The sequence below is a fragment of the Canis lupus genome, chromosome 20 (genome assembly GCF_048164855.1).
Source record: "Canis lupus baileyi chromosome 20, mCanLup2.hap1, whole genome shotgun sequence".
NCBI lineage: Eukaryota > Metazoa > Chordata > Mammalia > Carnivora > Canidae > Canis > Canis lupus.
Window position 1 is genome coordinate 43878183 of NC_132857.1, and position 26329 is coordinate 43904511.

The 26329-nt window shown below is 37.3% G+C and overlaps 1 protein-coding gene across 2 annotated transcripts in view; it reads right to left on the reverse strand.

The window, feature by feature from the left end:
• DARS1 (aspartyl-tRNA synthetase 1) overlaps positions 1 to 25219 on the reverse strand; it is a 60877-nt gene extending 35658 nt beyond the window's left edge. Inside the window, exons 1-4 of one of the 2 annotated variants that reach the window (XM_072789042.1) lie at positions 25000 to 25219; positions 22733 to 22790; positions 19124 to 19216; positions 9187 to 9289 (exon numbers count right to left, since the gene is read on the reverse strand). In XM_072789042.1, coding sequence (XP_072645143.1) covers positions 9187 to 9289; positions 19124 to 19216; positions 22733 to 22790; positions 25000 to 25065 — 320 coding nt within the window. In that variant the 5' untranslated portion in view covers positions 25066 to 25219. The remainder of the gene's footprint in view (positions 1 to 9186; positions 9290 to 19123; positions 19217 to 22732; positions 22791 to 24999) is intronic. The other variant, XM_072789043.1, reaches the window with a different exon arrangement.
• Positions 25220 to 26329: the final 1110 nt, after the last annotated feature.

The window sequence follows — 26329 nt, forward strand, 5'->3', positions numbered from 1 at the left end:
AGGATAGGCAAAAAGCTGGAAATTACGGTTAGAGAAAATTGCCACTGGAGTTTAAAATTAAGTTCTAAGAAGCAAAAAAATCCAAGTGGTAGCCAGAGGAGTGAGTTATTAAAATTAATAGTGAAGCTATTGGAGGAGAAGTAAGAAATTTTAAGGCCAATCTATCCAAATGAACACCAAAAAACATTTAGAGTGAGATGACTTGAAATGAGAGGAATACTATCAGCCAGAAAAATAAAATGGCTTTGAGTAAAACAACCTACTTCATTCAGTCTTTAGACTCTTCATAATTCCAAAGGCTGAACTTCTCTCCAATTTGCTTAGCATAGATGAACTTAGGTGATATTGCCAGCTGCCTATTCAAACCCACTTTCCTTTTCTTCATGGCTAACAGAGCCCCACCCCCATTCAGGATCCACTCTATCTGCTCTAAGAGAAGGTGAGCCCGTCACAGCTCCAGAGAGTGGATTGTGTTTAGTCCCAGCCCCTCCTGGGAATTTAGTCCAGATTGATGGTGTCATTTCCACATAATATCTCAAACTGGAAACTCTGAAGTAATTTTTAAAAAAGATTTTATTCGTTTATTCATGAGAGAGAAAGAAAGAGGCAGAGACATAGGCAGAGAAAGAAGCAGGCTCCCTGCAGGAGCTCAGTGTAGGACTCGATCCCCAGACCTGGGATCACCACCTGAGCCGAAGGCAGATGCTCAACCGCTAAGACACCCAGGCATCCCCTTCCCTGGCCTTTCATCTAGGAAATATATGTCACCAGGTAACAGAGGCCACTGAAGAGTACGCAATCATTATTCATATAATCTACTCAACACATCCAAGATAATGATGGAAGGTTAGCCATATAACCTTTGTGTGAACAGTGGTTTTACCTTTTATTTCACATTTAGGTACCACATACTCAAGCCCCTCAAAGTGCTTCTATCAAACTAGCTTGTCATAGTAAAGGCCTAAAATATGTCAAGAAATCCTATATATGTATATATATATTTGCAGGGCAAAAGTAACAAAGAGAAGGGGAATATATGTTGACTGTTATTTGTTAATAGTAGGGATAAACCTAGGAATTGGTGAAAGCTAGGTAAAGACTCATTACAATATTAGGTAGTCATCAGCTCAAATTTTTAAAAACTACTCCCATTTTATTCCTATTTACCCTCATTCCTCCCCCGTAAAATCAATAATGGTGAAAAAGACACTATTTGAAGCTTTCTTGGGGGCATGTTTACAAATTCTAATATCAACAAAAACTATTAAAATGTTAATACTTCTAGAAACTTGAGTATTAAAGGTTTACGGCAAAACCGGCAGCAAATTTGTTAGCTTTCTGGTTGTCAAAAATTATGTGTTGACTCTTAATATACTCAATAAGAAGTGTGGCCCATAGATCTACATAACCACCCATATTCAGGGATCCCTGGGTGGCGCAGCGGTTTGGCGCCTGCCTTTGGCCCAGGGCGCGATCCTGGAGACCCCGGATCGAATCCCACATCGGGCTCCCAGTGCATGGAGCCTGCTTCTCCCTCTGCCTGAGTCTCTGCCTCTCTCTCTCTCTCTCTCTCTCTCTCTGTGACTATCATAAATAAATAAAAAATTAAAAAAAAAAAAGAATTAAAATTAAAAAAAAAAAAAACAAAAAAAACCCCACCCATATTCAAATGAATAATCTGTACATCTTGGGAAAGGTGTAATAAACAATTAGTTAAAAAAAGGATAGGTTAAAAAGTTGCTACACACTATTTTTTCAAGTAATACACCAACACAAAGTGCATCAACGATGCAAATTAAATATACAATTCATTGAGGCAAAGAATTCAAAATTCCCAAACATAAGAAAACCTATATTTGCCAGTTAAATCAAAATAGTATCCAAAAAGTATTAATTATATAAGTAGTAAAAAAAATAATAAGCCACCTTTTGATAATAAAAATCTGTATTTCGTTTTGTTTTTGTTTTGTAAAAATGAATGGTTTAAATCATTCTAGTAGTTGTATGATGACCTGTTTTGTGAACTCCTTTGTCTTCACCAAAACTCCAATAATGAATTCAAAATAAGCTTGGTAAAAAATTAAGCTCAATATGGCACAGACCACTGGTTCTCAAACTTTTACATGGTATAAATAATGTCAAGGACTCACTTTAACTGGTGTTATCATGTTACTTAAATACCTACAAATATAAAAGTAGTATGAATGCCATAGGCTTATAGCCCTTAACTTTATTCTATTTGTTTTAAATTTTAATTTAAATTATAGTTTACAGCACAATATTAGTTTCAGGAATACAATATAGTGATTCAACATTTCCATACATCATCCAATGCTCATCACAAGTGTACTCCTTAATCCACTATCACTTAATCACTTATTTCATTCATCCCCCCTACTCACCTACTCTCTGGTAACCATCACTCTGTTCTCTATAGATAAGAGTCTGTTTCTTGTTTTGCTCCCTTCCCCTTTTCTTCCCTTTGCTGGTTTGTTTTGTTTCTTAAATTCCACATGAATGAAATCATATTTGTCTTTCTCTGACTTATTTCAATTAGCAAAATACTATCTAGCTCCAACCATATTGTTGCAAACGGCAAGAGTTCATTCTTTTTTATGGCTGAGTAATATTCCATTGTATGTATAAATATATAAAATATGTACATTATATATACATATATATACACATGCCTGTGTGCGTATGTATATGTACACACACACACACACACACACACACAGACACTATTATCTTCTTTATCCATTCACCAATCAATGGACGCTTAGTTTGTTTCCATAATTTGGCTATTGTAGATAATGCTGCTATAAATATTAGGGCACAAGTATCCTTTTGAATTAGTATTTTTGTATTCTTTGAGTAAATACCTAGTAGTGCAATTGCTAGGTTATGGGGTAGTTCTATATTTAACTTTTTGAGGAGCCTCTATACTGTTTTCCATTGTGTACAGCCCTTAATTTTAAATCAAAATGAATTTTAAAGGAAAATGAAAGCAAATATTAAAAATAACAAAATTCAAAGATATTAAAGTCTGCTAAAACTAAATTGCTGACATTTGGTTTACTGTATAGTTATATTCTCAGATCCAGTTCTATATTTAATGTTTCTGTATTTTTACTTATTACCAGTAATGTGAAGAATGTCTGCTCACAATTACATAAAATGTTAAGTCTGAGGTTAATTTAGGACAATTAGACCTCTAATTGACCCAAATACTGCAAACAGCAATTCAAGAATGACAATTTATATAAGGTATCAGTTGATTATTTTTAAAACTATCTTGTTCATATGAAAGTTAATGATATAGCATTGTTAACTGAAATTTGAGTCAAACAGATATCTAATCTGAGAACTACTAGAAATAGAAACAGAAACATTTTTTCCTTGCATGGGAACTATTATATTATTAGTGATGTGCTGCTCCTATATAGACAAAAAATAGAATTCAATAAATCTGCTGGAATAGCACAGGCTTTTAAAAGTTCAGGAGGCCTTTTTATTTTATTTTTTTTTAAAGATTTTATTTATTTATTCATGAGAGACCCAGAGAGAGAGAGGCAGAGACACAGGCAGAGGGAGAAGCAGGCTCCATTCCATGAAGGGAGCCCGATGTGGGACCTGATCCCAGGTCTCCGGGACCACATCCTGGGCCGAAGGTGGCGCTAAACTGCTGAGCCACCCAGGCTGCCCAAGGATTCCTCTTAATATCAAATGCCAACTAGTAACCCAAATTGTTCTCAGCATGTGTTGCTATTCAAACTACAGGGAAATCATCATTAGTGCAGAAGATGGCTATCGTCTGCCTTCAGCTGGCATGAACACAACTGTAAATATGACAGTAAATGCTGCATGAAAAGTACACAGCAGTTCTCTGTTAGAAGTTAGGCCTTTAAAATGACATGGAAAAATACCTTTTATAACTTCAAGGTAATCATCAAAATGTATACCAAATTAAAAAAAAAACGTAAAAAACTTTCAGCCTCCTAAGAACATGTCTATGGAACTCAAAGAAATGAAAAGAGAAATCAGGAATGAGGATGATCAGTGACATGGACCTAAGCTAAATGATGAAGAATGAAGATTCAACGAATAAAAGCAAAACCTTTAAAGTAAGAGGAAGAGAGGTCACAGCAGACAGAGAATGTGCCCAATATGAAGAGTGTATATGGCAAAGTAGTGGGAAATAATATTATGGTGAGGCAATCAGTAGGCAGAAGTAATCTTGCACATGGTTGGAAATAGAAAGCCATTAAAGATTTTAGTTAAAAATACCACTTGAAAATAAACTTCTGGCAAGTATAGACTTAAGGAGAAGCAAAAACAGCTTGTATCTCTCAATAAATACTAAGTTTAATAAATGATTGGACTATTTTGTTCCAACTCAACATGTGGCAGAAATTACAAAGAACAACACTTAAAAGAGAGTAACAACAAAAAAGCCAAATGCCTTAGAAAACTCATCTGGAGAGACAAAAAAGAAAACTTTACTCCCCCCAAAATTTTTGTAAAATAACTATATGATTACTATCATTCTAGTGACATATCTGAAAATTATTCTTCGTGCTTAAGAACATAGAAAGTCTATGTGAGCTTAAGTTTTTTGCAGTATGGTATAAAAATAATATGAGTATAATTAGACCACAGCAAGTTATAAAAATTCTTACTTATCAACTGTTAATGTCAAGTAATTTCTTTTTAACGTTATTTATGATTTAACAATAACCTCACACCTTAGATTCCTGTTTTACAGAAATGCCAGCTCACCAGACAGCATTGCCAGAGCAAGTAACCTTAAAGATTAATGTATGACAGCTACCTTAATCTTTGTTTTCATAATAGAGCCAATGAACTCATTTTAAATAAAAGTTTATTTTAGCCATAAAGATTCTAGGCATAAAGGTAATTTTTAAGAAAAGGATTTTAAAAGATGAAGGAAAAAATTACAACTTTTTTCTAAAAAAATCCTGAAAGTTCTTTAGAATTCATACTATAACCTTATTGGATTTATTACATGAAAAGAGTAGGTAATCTCAAAGTAAAATTTTTCTGTTCTTGATTTTCCTTTTTAAAAATTGGCACTTTGAATATAAGATCATACTACTGGCTTTCTGTCAGAAACAACATGTGCCTTAGATTTCTATTACCGAGAAACATCAGGATTTCAGTACTACCTGAGAAGTACAGTCTAAAGGCACATAAAAAAGACAAGCTGACTGACCTATCAGGGGCATGAAATCATGTTCCTAAGAAAATTATCAACCAACCACAAAAATTTTAAAAATCATCATTTTTACATGGATGAACATTAGAGGGGTTATTATGCTTAAGTGAAGTAAGTCAAAGACAAATACCATATGATTTCACTTACAACATGGAATCTAAAAACAAAACAAATGATTAAAGAAATGAAGCAGAAATAGATACCCAAGTACAGAGAACAAGCTGGTAGTTGCCAAGGGGAGGGTGAATGGGAGGATGGGCAAAAAAAGATGAAAGAGATACAGGTTCCAGTTATGGAATAAATAACTCACAGAGATGAAAAGTACACCATAGGGAATATAGTCAATGGTATTTAGTAGCACTGTATGGTGACAGATGGTAGCTACACTTGGTGGTGAGCATAGTATAATTATATAGAGTTCCTGAATCACCATGTTGTACACCTGAAACTAATGTAACATTGTGTGCCAACCATACTTCAATTTAAAAAAACATCGTATTTTACCACAGAGAGTCTTAGTCATGAGAATCTTCCTCTTTCACAAGGTAGCAAAGTTATTAACACACTCTTAATTACTCAGGCTAGATACTTTAACGTATTAGTGCCAAAAGTTAAATAATTAACCTAAGTACCACATGTTAAGCCTATTGTACAAAGTTGGCTTCGTTCACTTGTATATAGCCAGTCAAAGGCTTTATAATTTGCAAAAGCTCTATTATGAAACCATCTTTTCCCACACATTACTAATTATATAAAGTCCATTTTTTGAGGAGACTAAAAATAGATACATGTTCTTTGCTTAAAAAACAAAAACAAAACAAAAAAAATCCAAGCCATAATTTAATTGTTAAGTTGAATTACATCTAGATCTTGAGTTCTACCTACTTCAGGATTATGAAATCCAGACTAAATTCTTGCCTTGTCTAAAAAAAAGATCACATCTATATCATTTATACAAAACTCTAATTTATATATTATGAGGACATTAGTGAACTAAGTTCTATTTGGGAGACCATTTGCAAGTAGCTCTGCCAGCTTATAGTAAGCTTTGGTTGATCTCTGATATGGTCAATTGATATTAGTTAAGTGCCAGAAGTTTGAGAAGATCCAAAATATAAGAAATAACTATTTGTGGACTACTTCAAAGTGTTTACTTCTGAAGACATCAAATGAACTCATTGTCCTTTTGTCAGTAGAATGTCCCTCAGTAAATATTAAGGGTAAGTGGGAATTTCAAAAGATTTTTAGACTAGATTATTTTCTTTAGGAATTTAAGACTAAGGTTATAATGCAATTTAATGGAAACACACATTCTATATAAAAACTGTCAGCTTCATATATTAGTTTTCAGAACCAATTTAATACATAAAAGACAAAAGCCATAAAGGTTATTTGTTGATTTGAAGTGGACTTTTTCCCAGTATTCTTCAGTATATTAAATATAATTTGGCAAAAGACATGAAGAGAAATCTCACAGAGGAAGACACAGACATGGCCAACATGCACATGAGAAAATGCTCGCATCACTTGCCATCAGGGAAATACAAATCAAAACCACAATGAGATACCACCTCACACCAGTAAGAATGGGGAAAATTAACAAGGCAGGAAACCACAAATGTTGGAGAGGATGCGGAGAAAAGGGAACCCTCTTACACTGTTGGTGGGAATGTGAACTGGTGCAGCCACTCTGGAAAACTGTGTGGAGGTTCCTCAAAGAGTTAAAAATAGACCTGCCCTACGACCCAGCAATTGCACTGTTGGGGATTTACCCCAAAGATATAGATGCAATGAAACGCCGGGACACCTGCACCCCGATGTTTCTAGCAGCAATGTCCACAATAGCCAAACTGTGGAAGGAGCCTCGGTGTCCATCGAAAGATGAATGGATAAAGAAGATGTGGTTTATGTATACAATGGAATATTCCTCAGCCATTAGAAACGACAAATACCCACCATTTGCTTTAATGTGGATGGAACTGGAGGGTATTATACTGAGTGAAGTCAATCGGAGAAGGACAGTGTATGTTCTCATTCATTTGGGGAATATAAATAATAGTGAAAGGGAATAGAAGGGAAGGGAGAAGAAATGTGTGGGAAATATCAGAAAGGGAGACAGAACATAAAGACTCCTAACTCTGGGAAACGAAATAGGGGTGGTGGAAGGGGAGGAGGGCGGGGGGTGGGGGTGATGGGTGACGGGCATGAGGAGGGCACTTGACGGGATGAGCACTGGGTGTTATTCTGTATGTTGGCAAATTGAACACCAATAAAAAATAAATTTATTATTAAAAAAATATATATATATATATAAAATTTGGCCTATATATCTATGATTTCCAGGGGCTCTATTTATAGAAGGCTGTGTGGAAAGTTTATTTCTAGGGATCAAGGTTATTTATGTCCCACTTCACAGGATACAGACTGACCTTAAAAAGCTAGCTGACAATGTACCCCACAAGAACATACCCTTATAGACCATGAGATGAAAACAGTAAACCTAGAGGTACCTGGGTGGCTCAGTCGGTTAAGTGTCTGCCTTTGGCTCAGGTCATGATCTGAAGGTCCTGGGATGGAATCCCGTGCTGAGCCCAAGTCAGGCTCCCAGCTAAGTGGGGAGTCTGCTTTTCCCTCTGCCTCTCCTTGCTGCTCATGTTCTCCCCCAACTTGTCTCTCTCTCAAATACATAAAATCTTAAAAGAAAAGAGCAAATCTGATCACTAAAAGATACAGATAGAAGAGATGGAAGTTTCTGAGTAGTGGGACTGGGAGAAAGGGTGAGGTGGGGCTACTGTACCAATAATACAAATCCTAGTGAGTCATCAGTATACTGATATAATTAGTGGCACTGGAATTTTTAAACCAGAGTACAGATATTGCTGTGATACAATAAAACTAAATTTGATAAATAAATCTCTAAACCCTCCCCAAGTTACTGAGCATCTACTACATGTAAAACACTATATAAGAAAAAAAAAAAGAAAAAAAAAAAAACACTATATAAGGAAGTCAGGGAGGGCCCAAATATAAATTAGGATGTTAAATCAGATTGTCTTTTAGTTCTAAAATTGATAATTCTATTTATATTCACTCATCTTTGAAAGTATTCATCTAAAGAACAGACAAGAATCAATAGAAAAATGTATTTATCCCAAATTTAATTTCTTTTAAAAAACATTTATGCTTATGAAGTATGCTATTACTTAAAATATAGATTGTCCATTTTTCCAAGTCTTCTTTGATTATCATGGAAATAAAATTGATTAAAATGAGAAAAACAAAGAGAACTAGCCACATTACCAACTATCATTACCTTACAGCTACAGCATGCACAAGTACTACACTATCTCTATATCCTGCCTCTTGCAAACTTAACAAAACAATGCATTTCTACAGGAACTCTGAGCCAGACAGCAAGACTTTGGGGGTGGTGAGAGGTGATTTAACTTTTTTTTTTTAACCCCTTTGATGTCAAAGTTAAAAGCTGAAACACGGTATGACATTTCTTTTACCTCCTTTAGGAGGGAATCATTTGCAAAACGACACCCTTATTTTATGTGCTTTTATTTTTCAGTTAGAAAACTTGTTGCTTAATATGCAAATCTCAAACTGGGGGAGGGAGAGAGGACACGAAGCTCAACACACACAACAAAATAAAGTTGCTTTGCTATGTTGAGGCTGCCAGGCTTTTTGTTACTCTACTTGAAAGTAAATGTGACTTGTCTGTAGAGAGTGCTGCTTCAGCAGTTCCAAATGAATTTCAAGCCTGTGTTCCATATTTTCTCTTTTGTAAGTTTAATGTATTCAGCAATACTGAACTGACAATTTAAATAACTACATTTTTAAACAAACGAAGCATTGATGTTAATGTATGAAAATGGTCCAAACCCCTGGGAGTCTTGGTTCCCACCATTGTTTATTCTGACAACAGGATATAATTGCTTACTTACTTGGCAGCAAATTTAACCATCTGCTTGCTTGCATGGTCTCCCACTGCCACGAGCGCCTGGACATTAAACTGTTGTTGACGTAGGACTAAGAAACACTGCTTCCCTGAAGAAGACAAAAGAACACAAGTGTATTCAGGACATGCTACTTCATGTTTTACAAAGAAGAAAAATGTTATTCTACTTTAAAATTGAGCCAAAATTTACTATACTTATCAGGCACGTACACATGTGTATCCAGCTTCCGCAGCCCAAATACTCATACTGTTGACAAGCTTTAAAGAAACCTAAGTTCCCACTACGAGTAACAAAAAGGCCTTTAACATGTGAACATAGGAAAATCAAAAAAATATTATAATTATTTTGTCATTGCACTGATTAAACAAATTTCAAGTAACTTCAGATCTCTTTCAACATTCATTCAATAACAAGTATATTCTCCAGGCAAAGGCACTGTGCTAACTACTCCAGGATCTTCAATGATGTAACCACAGAAGTGCTAATAAAGTGCTAAGTATAGAGGGCACAAGGATTCTGTGCCGGTGGTCCATTTTACTTCCTACCAAAATACATTTTATTTTATTTTTGTTTTTGTTTTTTTTTCCAAAATACATTTTAAAGAGCACTGAGAATGACAGGCTAGTTTCTTCCATGTTCTATTTTCCTCTATCATCTTCCTCATCCTTCATCCTTTTTAAGAGTTACATTTTCCTCTTTACTGCAAAGAGCTTATTTTGTCTATAAAAGTCATTCCCTTTATCCTCTATAACTGGTTTTATTTTTATATATTCTGGGCCTCATGAGCACCCCAACCCCTCTCCTTTCATAAGGAACTGTCATTCCCTATTCCTAACATTTTGAAAAATATTATTCATAATAGATTCAGCGACTATTTATCCTTGTGACATCCCTTTCCTATAAAGCAGATTCTTTTTAAGTCTCTGATCAAGTTTTGGGAAATTATTTCCTCATAAAACAAGTTAAATCTTTTCAAGACCACTTTTCTCATCAGATTGTTTTATAAAACTTCAAAAGAAGATTTCAGTTTTAAAATCCTTGCAAAAAAAAAAAAAGACAAAAATGCAAGCAGATTTATAGTCCTTGCTTTCAACATATAGTATTTTGAAACGCAAATCAGACCACAATCGTGAGTCAAAGAAAAAAAAAAAGACAGGTTGCAAACAAAGTGCCAAGACAGACATAATCTATGGACTTCAGAATAATACATCACTAACATATTTTTAACCACTAAATATGCACTTATTTTCCCTTTCCTTTGGAGTATGATCCAGTCACAAAGTAAAATATTAAAAAAAGAAAGTTATACATACTAAACACATTCAAGGGGATTTTAAGATACTGAATGGATAAAGATTGTTACCATGGAGAAATCTGCAGATGGATCAAAATGACATTATCCTGAGAATGATTGAAACCACAGAATGTTTGCGAAACCTTGAACAGAATGTTTTTGTAAAATAGAATGGAATGTGATTTAGTATGTGTTTTAGCTGCTCTATTAGTGCAGATAGGCAGCACAGACATAGCTGTACTACAAAGCCATGCTTTGATGAACTCCAATACTACACAAAAGACCTTGCGAGAGAATAGAGCCCTACAGGACTCACAAAAAGGGTGGTTAGTGCACGAAATGTCTCTGGGTCAGCACACTAAGGGGTAATTTAGTGTAAGGATTGGTAAAGAGTAAAAAGCCTTGAAATCCAAAGACCTAGGACCATACCCTATCACTTCCTATGAAGGAGCCTGAGGGAAATTAAACTACTTGATGCTACAGTTCTTCATCCGTAAAATGAGAAAATGGTGTTGTTACTCTTGGGGTTTTCTCCTACAATCTTGAGGATTACACAGGTTATATGTTGTGACACACCCAATTAATGTTAAGTATGAATGAATGTTATTAGTTAATGTTAATTATTATTAATACTGCCACTGGCGGCTTGAGGATTGATTACTATTCCTATTTCACATTGGATTGCTATGTGCAACAACCATGCCAAGTGCTGGGAACACAAAATAAATATTTGATAGACAATCATGATAGACTATTATGTGAAGAAAGTGATAAAATCAGGTAAAGTATAATCCCAATTTTGTTTAAGTACATTAAAATTGATTGTATAGTAAAAAAACACCAAAATGTGGCTGCTAACAGATGTGAAATTATAAGAAATTATGCTGTTCTTCCGAATTTTTTTTCTAAACGTTCTACAATAGGCATTTAGTACTTTTCTAATCAGAAAAAAAAAAGCTTTTTAAGAGAAAAATACAACTGGGGAGGTACCAATAGAAGGTAAGGGTTTGAAGGAAATCTTGGCAATCTTGAAGATTTAGGTACATAGAACCTGAGGAGTTCTATGAAGCTAAGTATAGATGCAAATGCACTCCCTAAAGTTTGATGACTACTAGAGAAACAAATCAAGAAATCAATGGCAAAGGGTAGAAGGAAGAATGTTCATTTTTCTCTTTTAATGTTCAATGTGTTTACTGTATGCAATTCTAATTATTAAACCTTTTATTTTTTAAGAAAGGAAACAGAAGGGAGGGAGTGAAGTAGTAAAACTAGCACCATGAGATATTATATAAACCTACAATAAAACCAACACAAAAACAACCAGATCAATGGAACAGAAGAACAGACTCAAAATAACCCTATTAGAGAAAAGAAATTCTAATTCTAGATGGAATTCAGGAAATTAAAAAAAAGAAACCCAATAGATAAAAAACAGTAAAAAATAAAGCTGAATATTAAACTGTACAAGAGGAAGGGAGACCTTTCCAAGCTTAAAAGCTACAGAATATCAATACACAAAAAACTGAAACACTGGGAAAAATTATTTGCTGAACGACTTATAATCAATATGAGTTAACATCTTTAATAGAGACCATAAAGACTTATAAGGACACTAAGATTCCAATAGGTAAATGGGCAATAAGCTAGAACAAATCATTTGAAAGGAAAAGAAAAAACCCTAGTAAATATAAGGAAAAAAATGAAGGTAATGCAAGTTGAAGCAAACAATGAGGACACATAACTTACCTCTTAAATTTGCAGATTTAAAAATATGGAATGTTATCTAATGCTTGAGAGAATTAAGTGAAAATCATTCCTTCATAAGCTGATGGCAAGGTAAACTTGCATATGCTCTCAGAGAACCATTTGGCAGTGGGCATTAAAAGGCTTAAAATCATTCTCTTTGCTTCAAGAAATGTATTTCTTAGAATGTATTAAGAAAACGGAGTATGGAAAGAGCCACAGTGACAAAGATGTTCATAGCAGTATTATTTCTCTAAAAGCACTGAAGCTCTAATATCACTCACTTCACACTTAGGCAGTCTTTACTAGCGGAATGATCTACATGTGACTTTAACGCTATGGTTCCCAGGTTTTCGATATTCAAATACTAGAACCTTAATGGTCCACTCAAAAAGATTTTTAAAAGACTCAAAAAAGCCCAGTACTGGTTTCCAGGTAAGTAGGCCGGTCTGCTCTGACTACTTTTATCAAGTACTTTAGAGGTCAAATTCTTGGCTCTTAGTAAACTTCCTCGGTTCTGGTTGGGGATACATTGTGCTGCATGATCTGCTATGTTCCATGTTTTGCAAGGCACTATCTCATAGACACTGGTGATTGATAACAGGGAGCAGCATATGAATTGCCATTCCTTTTATGTAAATTTAAAAAACAAATATACCCATGTTTGTAAATGCATTGTTTTTTCCTGGAAGGATATACAAGAAACAACAGTGGTTATTTTTGGGAGAAGAGATTGTGAAGAGATGGAGAAGATAGAATAGATAGACTTCAATTTTTCCTTTTCTTTTTGCACTTTTGGAGTTTTAATTTTTATTATGTCCATATATTGCTTTTTATTTTAAGAAGCAAATACATAATTTCTCACTTTAGCAAAAAGTCCTCACTGCGTAAGTTAGTACTAGCACTTTCTAAGATTAATCAACTGCTAAATAGGACGCATCTTTCATCTTGGAACCTGCCAACCAGGAGACAGTTTAGTATATGTGCAGAAGCGAGCACTACCAGGAGACAGTTTAGAGAAAGGAGAATAAAGTTGATGTTGAAAATAGCTGAATGAATTAGCTACTTTTAGATATTTTAAATTTAGCTCCTTAACAGGAATTTGTGCTGTATTTTGGTTCTCCAGTTTTTAGAAGAGGCAGTTACATACGAGTCATGTTTAAGAAAAAGGTAGTCTGATGCCTTTTCTAAAGTATTCGGTGCATTCTTTATTTCTAAGCTGAAGAACAAACATGGTCACAGTCAGGACAAAAAGGCTTCCCCTCATCTCTCTTAATGGTGATAGCTCAGTAACAAAGTGGGCTTTTGTGGAAGAACATTATCCAAGATGTGAGGCACTCTTACGCTTTCATCTTTTCCTACTGTCTTTTAGTTTGCCAAGCTCCTGAATATTATTTAGATAATGTACCTTCGCTTCCTCATACTAAAACATTAACATTTTCCTTCATCATTTATTTTGATTCATTACCCAATAAAACAGCAAAGACCTAAATGTTTTAAAGTACTTTCCATTTATTTCCCAACACATTCATGAGGTTCTAAGCTATCTGACAACCAAAATAAACTATTTTGGAAATATGAGATTTTAGACAGAATAGTATTGAAGCAGAATTAATTTGTGCCATTGACTTCAATATGGTATATATAAAATTTGAAAGCAGTCACAGATATTTGAATGAATCTTTCAATATTCAGGCTTAAACTCAAAAGCTTTCACAATCGAAAGAAATGAACTTTATCATTAAGAGTTAGAAATTTCTCCTTGCTCCAGTATAAACCACCTGATTTTAGGGATAGGATACATAAACATAGTAAGAAATCTGATTTAATTTTCAAAAATGTATGAAACACTATCCTTAAGAATATTTGTTATAGGGCAGCCCCGGTGGCTCGGCGGTTTAGTTGCCTGCCTTCCGCCCAGGGTGTGATCCTGAAGACCTGGGATCGAGTCCCACATCAGGCTCTCTGAATGGAGCCTGTTTCTCCCTTTGCATGTGCCTCTGCCTCTCTCTCTCTGTGTCTCTCATGAATAAATAAATAAAATCTTAAAAAACAAACCACAAAACAGTATTTGTTAGAAAAAGTTGCATTTTTTTCTTCATATAACAGTATTCTAGTTGCCAAACATTTGACACTATGATTTTGACACTTCCATTTCCTTATTCGTGGTTTTCTAGAGCTTTGCTCTACTTGAAACTGCCAGCATGGGTTATTTCCACAGGTCCAGTTTTAATGTGTTACTAATTTTGGAGATAAAGCCCCTGAATGCTTCCAAGTAAGTCATATTTATTGGCACTTTTTCCTATGTAAGAAGGGAGTAGTAGCAATCAGGATTCTGCAAAATCAAACCATAAGATTTTATTTATTTAGATAATCTACTTTAGCGGATATAAAAAACAATGATCATATTGGAAATAAAAAACAATGATCAATATAGGGAAAGTGGTAATGTCACATATTTCTGGAAGTATAACTGAACATAGCTTTTTAAAGGGTAATCTGGTATAAGAAATTTTAAATATGCATATGTATACCCTTCAATCTAACAATTTCACTTCTAGATATCTACCTTGAAGAAATACTGTCATGTGTAGGTCTAGAACTAATATCACAGATAGGTCTCCAAGAAACAGTTAATTGAAAGTAAAAAAAAGTTGAATAACATGTAAAATATATCATCTATGTAAAATAAGACAAGTTCAAAATCACACACACAAAACAAATGAAAACCTGTATATATGAATGTGTGCATATGTGCATTAGAAAGATTTTTAGAAAGACACTGAACAAATTATTGAGAATTAACAGAGAATGAGGCAGAGGATAGAGTGTAGAGAAGAATAAAGGGGGTATCACTTCTATATTCTCTGAAAAATTCATATAAAGATATTAATGTATTACTTGGGTAACTTACAGCTTAAACACAGATACACACAAATATACAAACTTACAAACAAAATAATAGTATTTTCCAATAAAAAATTATGAAAACCAGATTAATGTAGAATTTCAAGGAATAGGGCAGCCCTTAGTGGCTTAGCAGCTTAGCGCCGCCTTCAGCCCAGGACATGATCCTGGAGACCCAGGATCGAGTCCCTAGTCAGGCTCCCTGCATGGAGCCTGCTTCTCCCTCTGCCTGTCTCTCTCTCTCTGTCTCTAATAAATAAATAAAATCTTAAAAAAAAAAAAAAAAAAAAAAAAGAATTCCAAGGAATAAATACTGAACTTAACCTAGTACTATACTAAAAAGAATACTACCCACACCTTTGCCAAATTCAGTTTATTCCAAGAATCCAAAAAGTGGTTCAACATTAAGAAATCCAACTATTGTAAATCATTACAATTACAGAGTTGATTCTTGTTATTTGTGGTAGTTATATTTTATAAAGTCACCAGGAACAAAGAATTTACAGACATTGAACCAGATCCTAGGGGAAATACAAGGTTAGGTTCCTGTGAGCCTCTGGTCACAATATTTTCATCAGTCCATCAATACATAACCTTATTATGTATGTGTTTCTGTTTGAAGGCACACTATATTGCTGATTCATTAACACTGAACTATGGCCAACAGCACTGCAACTCACACTTGAATGAAGCTTATCTAACACATGTATTTTCTCTGCAAGGCATGCGCCCTCTTGCACTTAGGAACACTAGAAAAAATTTTAGCACTATGGTTGGTGACCATTGTAAACCACCTTATCACCAACAGAAAGCACAAAACTGTGTGAAGAATGTGGCATTAGACTGTGAAAGGAACACTTGTTAAATGAGAGCTGATAGAAGAAGGCAGAGCTTCACTGTTTGACCTCAGCTGGGAATATGTGCATTGGGTGATTTGTTTTTGGCCTATCTGCACATGCACATGTCTGGCATTTCTGTGAATGACAGTGAAAGTGCTACGAGTACTGATTTTGGGGTTACCACTATATTTTACCAAGCAGGAAAATTTGCAAATACACAGTCCACAAATAAAGAGGATCAACTGCATTTTAATTTTTTATTATATGGAAAATTTCAAACAAACACAAAAGAAGAGAGAATAGTATATGAGCTTCTATATAAATACACTCAACACAATTATATTTTGAGGGAAAAAAACTGATGGAGAAAGGTCTAGTAAAACTTAACATCTATTCCTGGTAACAGAAAATCTGGACTAGAAGAAAACTTCTTTTAATCTAGTCTTTGAACTGTGGCATTTTCTAATGACACTTTATGCAGAATACCCAAAATCATGAAATAACTCATCAGGAGTTTAAATCTCTGCAGTTTGAAAAATTCTTCATTGAGGGAATCCAAGTAGTACTGGAGAATCTACTAATCATTGCAAAGAGAAACAAGAAATGAGATAAACATTTGAAAGAAAAGGACAAAAAGATCATTATTTCTAAATGATACCAATGTCTACCTACAATCCCCATGGATATCAACTCATGGCCATTCCTGTTTCAGCTCTATCCCAATCCTCATATCCCTTGATTCCTGTACTACTGTGAAGCAAATTTCAGCCACATTATTTCATCCATACATAATTCAGTATGGATCCTAAGATAAGATCTTTTTAAAAATAACATTACCACAGTACTATTATCTCAACTTAAAAAAAAAGAACATTTGTTAACATCAAACATCCAGCCAATGTTCAAATTTCCAAGAGTCTCAAGTGTCTTTCCTTCCTTCATTTATTTAACTTCGAATCCAAATAAGTAACTGGCTGAGGGATAAAATTCTTAATTCTAATATTCCCTTTTCAATTTATTTATTGGAGAGATCAGGTCATTTTTTGCCCAGTAGTTTCCTATAGTCTAGATTTTGCTGACTGCATCCTCATTGTTACTTTCTCCCATTTACCATTCTGTTTCCATACAGAAATGGTATTTTCTCTTTATTTATCAGTTTTCAAAATAATGAGCCTGTTTCATTGGTTACCAACCAGGTTTTGTTTGCCTGTCTTAGAAATGTTATAAATTTATGAATTTAAAAATATCTGATGTGTTTCAATTCACTGCAATTATCAAACTGTTCCATTTGGGGGATGGGTGCAAAGGGAAATATTCTTGGGTTCAGGCCCACATGTAGCATACATTCTATCTTTTAATTTGCTAAATAACTATGTTTAGGGAACACACAAAGGCTCCCAGTTTAATGGGAAAAAGACAACTAAATGAAGGATTACAATACAATGTGATTATCTTTTGGTAGAATAAACAGCCCAAACTTTCAGAAAGGGAAATCATCATTTTATAAAAAATTAAAATTCCACCAGTATTCTTCTCAAAGTCCAACAGCATTCAGCTATTTGGGTGGAGTATACTGGAAGAACAGACAAACTTCTAGTAGTAGTGATCTTGAGAGTGAGATATATGTATAAAATGTTAGAATTTTAAAAGTGATGGGCCTACATTAACTCTCTAATAAAACATCCTAAAGTAAGAAATAATGTAACATAGAATATATTAGATATCACAGAAGTAACCAGCTAACTAGCTTTGCTGGGGATACTAAGTGCCTTAGAAAACTACCACATTCTGTTCATATTCTACATACCAATTACCATGAGAACTTGGGTGAGTGGCTTTACCATTTGAAGTCTTAGTATTCTGATTACAAAGTAGAATAACAAAGCCTGTTCTGCTTACTTCACAAATTTGTAGGGATGATCAAATGTTTCAAAAAAGTGTGTGAAAAGTATAAAATTATAAACTAATGTTAAGTGTCATTAATATGTTTAGACAATTCTGAACACTAGGCTAGGACAATTTTCTAGAAGGAACAGGTCTGTCTAAACTACCCCAACCTTTCTTTGTTGTTAATGCTAAAGTCTTAGTAAATGTCTGACATAGTTTTCTACAGTAACAAAAATATTCTGTATTTTTGCTGTACTTGGGAGCCACTAGCCATTGCAGCTATTAAGCACTCAACATACAGCTAGTGACATCTGAACTACTGAATTAAATTGAAATAGTTATTTTATTTTTTAAAGATTTTATTTATTTATTCATGAGAGACAGAGAGAAAGAGGCAGGGACACAGGCAGAGGGAGAAGCAGGCTCCATGCCAGGAGCCCGATGTGGGACTTGATCCTGGGTCTCCAGGATCACGACCTGCGCTGAAGGCAGTGCTAAACCGCTGAACCACCCAGGTTGTCCAAATTTAAATAGTTAAATGTAGCCAGTGGCCACTGTATCGGACAACTTAATCTTAGCCTTATTTCTCTATCACCTATCTGGCTATCTAAATATGACAAATATAAGAATATCAAATATGAAAAGCTTTTCAAATATACTCTTCACTTAAAAGAATTAAACTTTTGGGGTCCCTGGGTGGCTTGGGGTTGTGAGATAGAGCCCTGTGTTGGGCTCCACCCTGGGTGTGGAGCTTGTTTGGGATTCTCTCTCTTCTTCTTCCCCAACTCAAATAAATAAATAAATAAATAAATAAATAAACAAACAAACAAACAAATAAATAAATTGAACTTTTGAGAGATGCTAGAAAAGTACCTTACTTAAAATGTTAGATTTAATCTGAGTCTTTAAGGTCAAATTATTTTTAAGGATGCCTTTTTTTCTTTTTCTAAGTAGCCTCTACACCCAGGGTGAAGTCCAACCTGGGATTTGAACTCACGACCTTGAGATCATTACTTGAGCTGAGTCAAGAGTCAGCTTAAATGACTGAGTCATTCAGGCATCCCAAGGATATCTTGCAAGAATCTAAAAGTAATTAACCATGCTTAATTAACTAATGCTTCACAGTAATTCGAGAAAGAAAACAGATGTTTTTGCTTTGTTTTTAAAGATTTATTTTGATTTGTGAGGAATCTGCAAAACAAAAAAGTCAGAGTCCTTATCAAAAGGGCTGTAATCATTAAATCAATCTTACCTTTAGCTCTACTTGTATGAACCCTTGCACGCACCCAAACAACTTCATCAGCTTTGTGCACTGTCAAGTCACTAACTCGAACCAAAACTCGATCTGCAGTAAATAAGTGAAACAATTTTCTAATTCAGAATGTACAAAGTCATAATCATTTTGGTTTAACAGCTAGCATAAGTACTTGTTATTATCTCAAGTAATCTTCAATCTCTGACATATTCTTTCCTATCATTCTCCATATACAATTTGCTTTAAGGTTTATGAATTATACTAAGTATATCTCTAAAATCTATCCAATTCTCTTTCATCTTCATTGCTACCATCTCAAACCAAAGTACCATTTATTTTGCCTAAACTGCAGCAACAGCCTTAAAACTGGCATTCCCCTGATCCCCTAATTCACTCTACATCGGAGTCAAAGAGATAGTTCCCAAATGCAAATCTCTTGAACACTTCAATAACTTATAGGGCCAAATACAGCCTGTCTTCACCTGCCTTTGCCTAAGTGGACATGGTATTTCTCCTTGCCTGCCATAGTATGTAAGTCAACCACACGGGACGCTCTTCTGCAAGGCCTGGAGAGTCATGGTACCAGGACACAGAGAATGATCCAGAGGAGGCATGTTACTCAAAATGAGCTAATCAAATCCTTCTGTGGGACTTATTATAAACACATGGAAATGAAACTCTCTTTCCTGGGGTTCCTGAGCTGAGATGGTGTAGGCCTAGGCTGCAGCCACTACCTTTCCCAGTACCTGAGACGGTAGGATAAGAGGACAAGGCCAATAACCTAAAGGAAACAGAGCCAAAAGTAAAGACAGAAACTGCAGATGCTGCTTGAGCCTCTAGATTCAGTCATGCTGTATAATATCTCATACTTGGTTTCCTATTACAAAATACTATATCCAGAGTCCCCAAAACAGGAGAACTATGGAAAAAACAACTATTATGTCAAGATAGTAATAGGGCAATCATGATCCAGAAATCATTTTATTGTTATAATTATACAGTAACTTCAAAGAAAAATTTTTAGTATTAATTAAAAACAGTAATAGATGACATCATAACATTAAAAGTAATAAAAGCTCTCTATCCTCAAGAGTTACATTGCCTAACTGTAACCAAATCTGTCAATAACACATGCAGCAAAACCTAGTTACATTATTAAAAATACTTTTGGGAGGATATTATAATACAATCAAATTATAAATTTATTTTACCTACTTTGCTAAATATATTTATGACTTGTCTCTTGAAGCAAAGACGCAGCTTAGAATTTGATTTACAGAAAGCCATAGATCTCATTGCCAGAAACAAAGAGAAAGAATGAGGAATTTTTAAGCCATGAGGTATCACAAGAAAATTTCTGCAAAACATTGCCAACACATCTTATGAATTAAACCAACTTCCAAATCTGCTCTGTAAACTCAGGCAAAAGAAAGTGTGAAAGAGAAAAGACAGACAAAGCAGCATAAAATTTTAAAAGACAAATTTGAAAATGCCAAGATTAAAAAAGCAAACGACTTATTAACTAGTCAGTCAAAACCAAACCAAACCAGAGTAACGTAAATCTGAAAGAATAAGCTTGTAAATAAACAGCATGATTAATTTTAATAATAATTTTTTTCAAAAAGATTTTATTTATTTATTCATGAAGAGACAGAGAGGCAGAGGGAAAGCAAGTTCCCTGCGGGGAGCCCAATGCAGGACTTGATCCCAGTACCCCAGGATTATACCCTGAGCCAAAGGCAGATGCTCAACCACTGAGCCCCCCAGGCGACCCTATTTTAATAGTGCCCTTTTTTTTTTTTTTAAAGATTTTATTTATCCATGAGACACACACACACAGAGATAGAGAGAAAGAGGCAGAGACACAGGCAGAAGGAGAAGCAGGCTCCATGCAGGGAACCTGACGTGGGACTCGATCCTGGCACCCCAGGATCACGCCCTGGGCTGAAAGCAGCGCTCACCTCACCGGGGCTGCCCCTTAATAGTGCTTTTGAAAGCAAAAAGTATCATTCTTTTCTGTGGCATTCCAACTAATTAGCCTAGGGATTCTCAACCTTCACATCCATACATACTTGAGGTGCATGTCACACTCTCACCAGTATGACTGGCTGAGACAATGATCAGGGCCAGCAGGGTTTTAGTTTGAAAATCTATTGCCTCTTCCATATTTTTTGTGTGGTTTAAGATTTTATTTATTTATTATTTATAAATTTATAAATACATTTATTTATTTATAGAGAGCAAGTGGGAGCATGAGCCAAGGGAGAGGCAGATGGAAAAGGAAGCAGGGAGCCCGATGCAGGGCTTGATCCCAGTATCCTGGGTTCCTGACATGAGCTTGATGCTTAACCAACTGAGCCACATAGGTGCCTCCTCTTCCACACTTGTAAGTCACTAGTATTAGAACAAAGGAATTTGGAGAATTCGAAGCACACAGGAAGCAAACTTCGCATTCAACTATTAGGATTTTAGTAGAGATAAACCAAGGGCAGAATTTTTCTAATACTTTAATTAGGTGACATATATAGTTATTTTTCCCCTTTGTGAGAATAAAATTTTAAGTGGAAGACACTAGTCTGGCTTTGCCAGCCAAATGGGAATAGTAAGGCAACAGTGACTGGGGCTCATGTTAAGAGATCAACACTCCAGTGCGCTTCTTTGTCATAGTTCAAGGAAGTCCAATTCAGGATACTGAAGCTGGAAAAAAGTCTCAAATCACCCCTTCTGCTTGTCCTGGCAGACGAATGTCCTCTTCCATACTATACAGTTTATATTCCATTTTATACTAAATTATTTCACTCCACCCTCTTTGCTTTTGGAAATAGTTTATTTTTAGCAAACCATTTTGGCCTTATATTGTACATTTTTCCAAGAAAGTTGCGAAATAAGTGATATTGTGGCAATGCAATAAATCAAATTCGAAAAGTACAATAAAACTGACCTGGAGGTTTATTTTCAAAGCATAAAATTCACAGGTAGGCTTGGAAGGGAGGGAGGGAGATGTATTTAGTACTTCCAATGAGCCAGAACTTAAAGGTCTGCAATTGTACCAAAGATTGAAGGATCTGGGGTGTCTACCAAAGGAAAAGTGTTAAATAGCCGAGAGTAAGATAAATCTGCTGAAACTCCATACATACAAACATATAAAAATACAAACAAAAGGAAGAAATAATTAGAAATAGAAAACGTACAGATCTGAGAGAAACAGCATGTGACAAGTAAATTTTAAGGAAATATAACAGAGTCAAGGGGGAAAAGGAAAGGAGATGGCTTCATACAACACACAAGAAGGTTGCTTATAACGAAAGCAGTTAATATTAACCATTCTTGTCTCCTAGGCTAGAGATAAATCTTAAATCTTTTACCTCATCTTTTTAAATATGATTTACCATTTAAAGTAAACTCTAACATATTCTTCTTCTCTTTCAAGATTGGTAGCCCTAGACTGACCATGATTATGCAGAGTTACGGCACCTGCCTGGGTTAATCACTTAACCTTTCAGAGTTATGCCTTCAGAGATATGCCAAACTTACTTAACTTCATGAAGGGTTTCCTGGAATTACAAAGGAAAAAAAAAAAGGCTGTATTATCATATAGCTACTAACCTGGTTTGTCTTGTGACTGTATCATTGAAGATACTCCGTATCTTTCTTTAGCATAATCCTACAAGAAAATGGTCTTGGATTACAACTTTTTAAACACGAATAACGCAGTATACACATACCTACAAACAACAATATAAAAATGAATTCATTTTAACTTTCCGGAATTTAGAGAGCCAGCAGTTGTAAAGTGTGGAAATCTGCCGGATCATTTACCTATATACAGAAAAAGTTTCTGGTTAATTTGTTTTGAGGATCATCATTCCTGGATGGATAGACCATACACAACAGCACTCAAAGATAAAATTTTCACACATACAATACATCTTAAGTACCTTCTGCAAAAAAAGGACACTAAATGACTTCAAAGCAGGGATATAAATTTCCTTTATGAAGGGAGTAGGATGAAATACCACAGTTTTATTAACTTCCTATTACAGGAAGAGATGTTCAAAGAGAACAAACATTTCTGGGTAAGCTCTCTGAGCACCAGATGTCCTCAGTATTTAGATATCGGAGATGTTGGATATAAGCTACTACAAACTTTGTAAAAAAGGCAAAAAATATTCACCAGCTTCCTGTTTCTAAACCTACCTTCAGTATACAGGGTTGCAGGCAGTTGGAAATGCACACTAATTTCTTGTTACATTTTAAAGTCAGGGAACAGGAAACAGATCTCTACGGTGCAGACGATTAACAACAAACTCTACTGACAGAATAGGTAAGTGGCCTTTTTATTTTAATCCTGCTTTACTTCTAAAGTGGTATCTTAAGATTCTTCTAGCTATAAAACGACACAGTCCCACCATTACGTCGATCTTCTATCTAGACCTAGGCTATCTGCAAGGGAGCACAGTTTAATTAATCAATCAGATCAAGAGCGACCGAAAATTATTTCCTTCGATTTTACAAGGTAACGTAAGACATACACGAAGCAGTTAGTTTCGGTCGCTCCGTAGCTATTTGCGTGGCATCCTCTCCTTTAGATCTGGCAGATAGTGGAGTTTGTGTTCACACGGAAATAAACGAGACGTGTTAAGGTGCATACTGAACTTTTTTTTTTTTTTCCAAATAAAAAACACATCGGGGATCCCTGGGTGGCGCAGCGGTTGGCGCCTGCCTTTGGCCCAGGGCGCGATCCTGGAGACCCGGGATCGAATCCCACATCGGGCTCCCGGTGCATGGAGCCTGCTTCTCCCTCTGCCTGTGTCTCTGCCTCTCTCTCTTTCTCTCTCCGTGACTATCATAAATAAATAAAAATTAAAAAAAAAAAAAAAAAAGAAAGACCAAGATAACCCAGCCTTCGTGGGTGGGGAGAGAGACGATCACACGATGCAGCACGAGGCCAGCATAAATCGATCACAACGTGTGGAATACAGGGTCACTTATCAGTACTGTTCACATTTCAGCAGCTTTTCATTCCGCCCAATATTATTACGATGACCTATTCCTTACGCAGCTTATCACAAATCTGTAATTTCTCAAGGGGGGGGGGCGGTTAAGAGCCGGGTAGGGATGAAGGCCTGGGCTATCCTGCAGGACACACGTAGTGGCAGGGCGGCTTCAAACGTTCATTCCCGAAGAGCACCGAAGGCGCCCGAAGGGGTGGTTATCACGAATGACCCACAGGATTCTGCCATCACTTCATCTCTGATGCTTGCTCTGCAAACTTGCCCCCCTGAGCTCCCGGGGATCGCGAGCAGGGAGACCGTGAACGTGGCGAGCGGGCTCTAAGGCTGTCACGTGGTGCATGGTCCTCAAACCTGTGGGCAGACCCGTTTTTTTTTTTTTTTTTTTTTTTTAACCAAGTCTCGTCATTACTTGCAAAAAACATGAGGAACACGAGAGCCGCTTTAAAAAAATAAGAAGAAAAGAACAAATAAAACCGAAGGCGAGCGACCAGGGGCGAGGCGAGGCGCAAGGGCGGAGGACACGGAGGCCGTGCCTCACCCGGGGAGGCGCAAACGTGAGGCGGGCGCTCCTACTTCCGGGGCCGCGGGCGCCGCACGGCCACCCGCCCCGGGGCGCGCCAGGCCTCCCGAGCGCCCCTGTGAGAACCGCGGACCCGAGCGGCTCGCGAGGGCCCCGGACGCCCAGGGAGGCCGCCGGGCACCCCAGCCCCAGGCCCCGCGGCCCGCAAGCCGGAGGCCGTGTCGCCGCAGGCCGCGCCCCTGCTCGCCCGCCTCCCCCCTCCCCCTCCTCCCGCCCTCCCTCAGCGCGTTGCGGCCCAGGGGTCCCTTCTCCCAGGCCCGGGGAAGGAGGACACCCACTTCCGCCGCGTCCATGATCTCCCGCGGCTTCTCCTGACTCTTGCGGCTGGCGCTGGCGCTGGGCATCGGGACGACAGGACGGGACGGCGGTCACCACCCTCCCTCGCGGGCTTCCGTAGAGCAGGCACCAGGGCTTCTCCCGGTCACTCAGTCCCCGCCCTCCGGGGCCTGCAGCCGGCACGCGCGCTCCGACGCAAGGTGGAGGGGCGGCTCCGGAAAGATCGCGAGAACTGAGACGCCGGCGGGGCGGCGTCGGCCCCGCCCCTTCGGGTGCTCACCTGGAGTTGGAGGGCATCCCTGGAAGTTCGCTGTAGTCTCGCGGGACTGGCCCCGAGCGGCTGGATCCCGGGGAGGCAGGGTGCGAGCCTCCCAGCTGCAGCTTCTGCTCGGTTCCCTCCGCCTTATTTAAGCCTCCAGGCTCTGACTGCGGACCGGTCCCTGGGACACCTGGCCGAGCTCAGGTGTCGGCTCTCCTGCCTGCGGTTACGCAAGCCGCCCTCGGTACCGGGGCCCGCAGTGCTGGGTTAAAAGCAGCGGGCGTGCTGAGGTGGGACCGGGCACCGCTCCCCAAGCCCTAAGTGAGGTGTGAACCTAAGGATAGGAGCCCCCTGGACCCGTAGCATTATTTCACGGTGTGCCTGGTGTTGGTTGTTCAAGGGACAAGCCTTCTGGCTTAAAAAAAAAAAAAAAAAAAAATTGTGATCCTTGAGCCTTTTATCGCAATTGAAAGTAGTTTGGGGGTTAGATGACTTTCTCACCTGCTACACTTCTTTGCACTCTGTCAAGTTGTAACCATCTTAGTGACGTCTCACGCTGGCACAGAGTGGCACAGGTAACACTCATTGAAGGAGTGCAGAGAGGGGAACCCGGGCTGGCCCAGCGGTTTAGCGCCTGCCTTCCGCCCAGGGCGGCCCGGGGTCGAGTCCCACGTCGAGTCCCACGTCGAGTCCCACGTCGAGGCCCACGTCGGGCTCCCTGCATGCAGCCTGCTTCTCTCTCTCTCTCTCTCTCTCTCTCTCTCTCTCTGTCTCATAAATAGATAAAATCTTAGAAAAAAAAAAAAAGTGCAGAGAGACCCCGGTGCAAATAGAAGAGCTCCGGAGGCCAACCCCTTTAGGTTCTGGGATACAGACAGAACACAGTCATCCCTGCCCTTGCGGAGTTGTTGTTGCCCTTCTTGCTTCTATGAAGCAGAGAAATTCTGTGAAAGTTTCTTTGAGGGCATTCACCTCGTGTTCCCTGAGGAAGTGATGCTTCAACTAGAATCTAAAGTAGGCAGAGGGATCCGCTAGGTCAAGAGGGACTGAAAAAATAGCATATTCAAGATGAG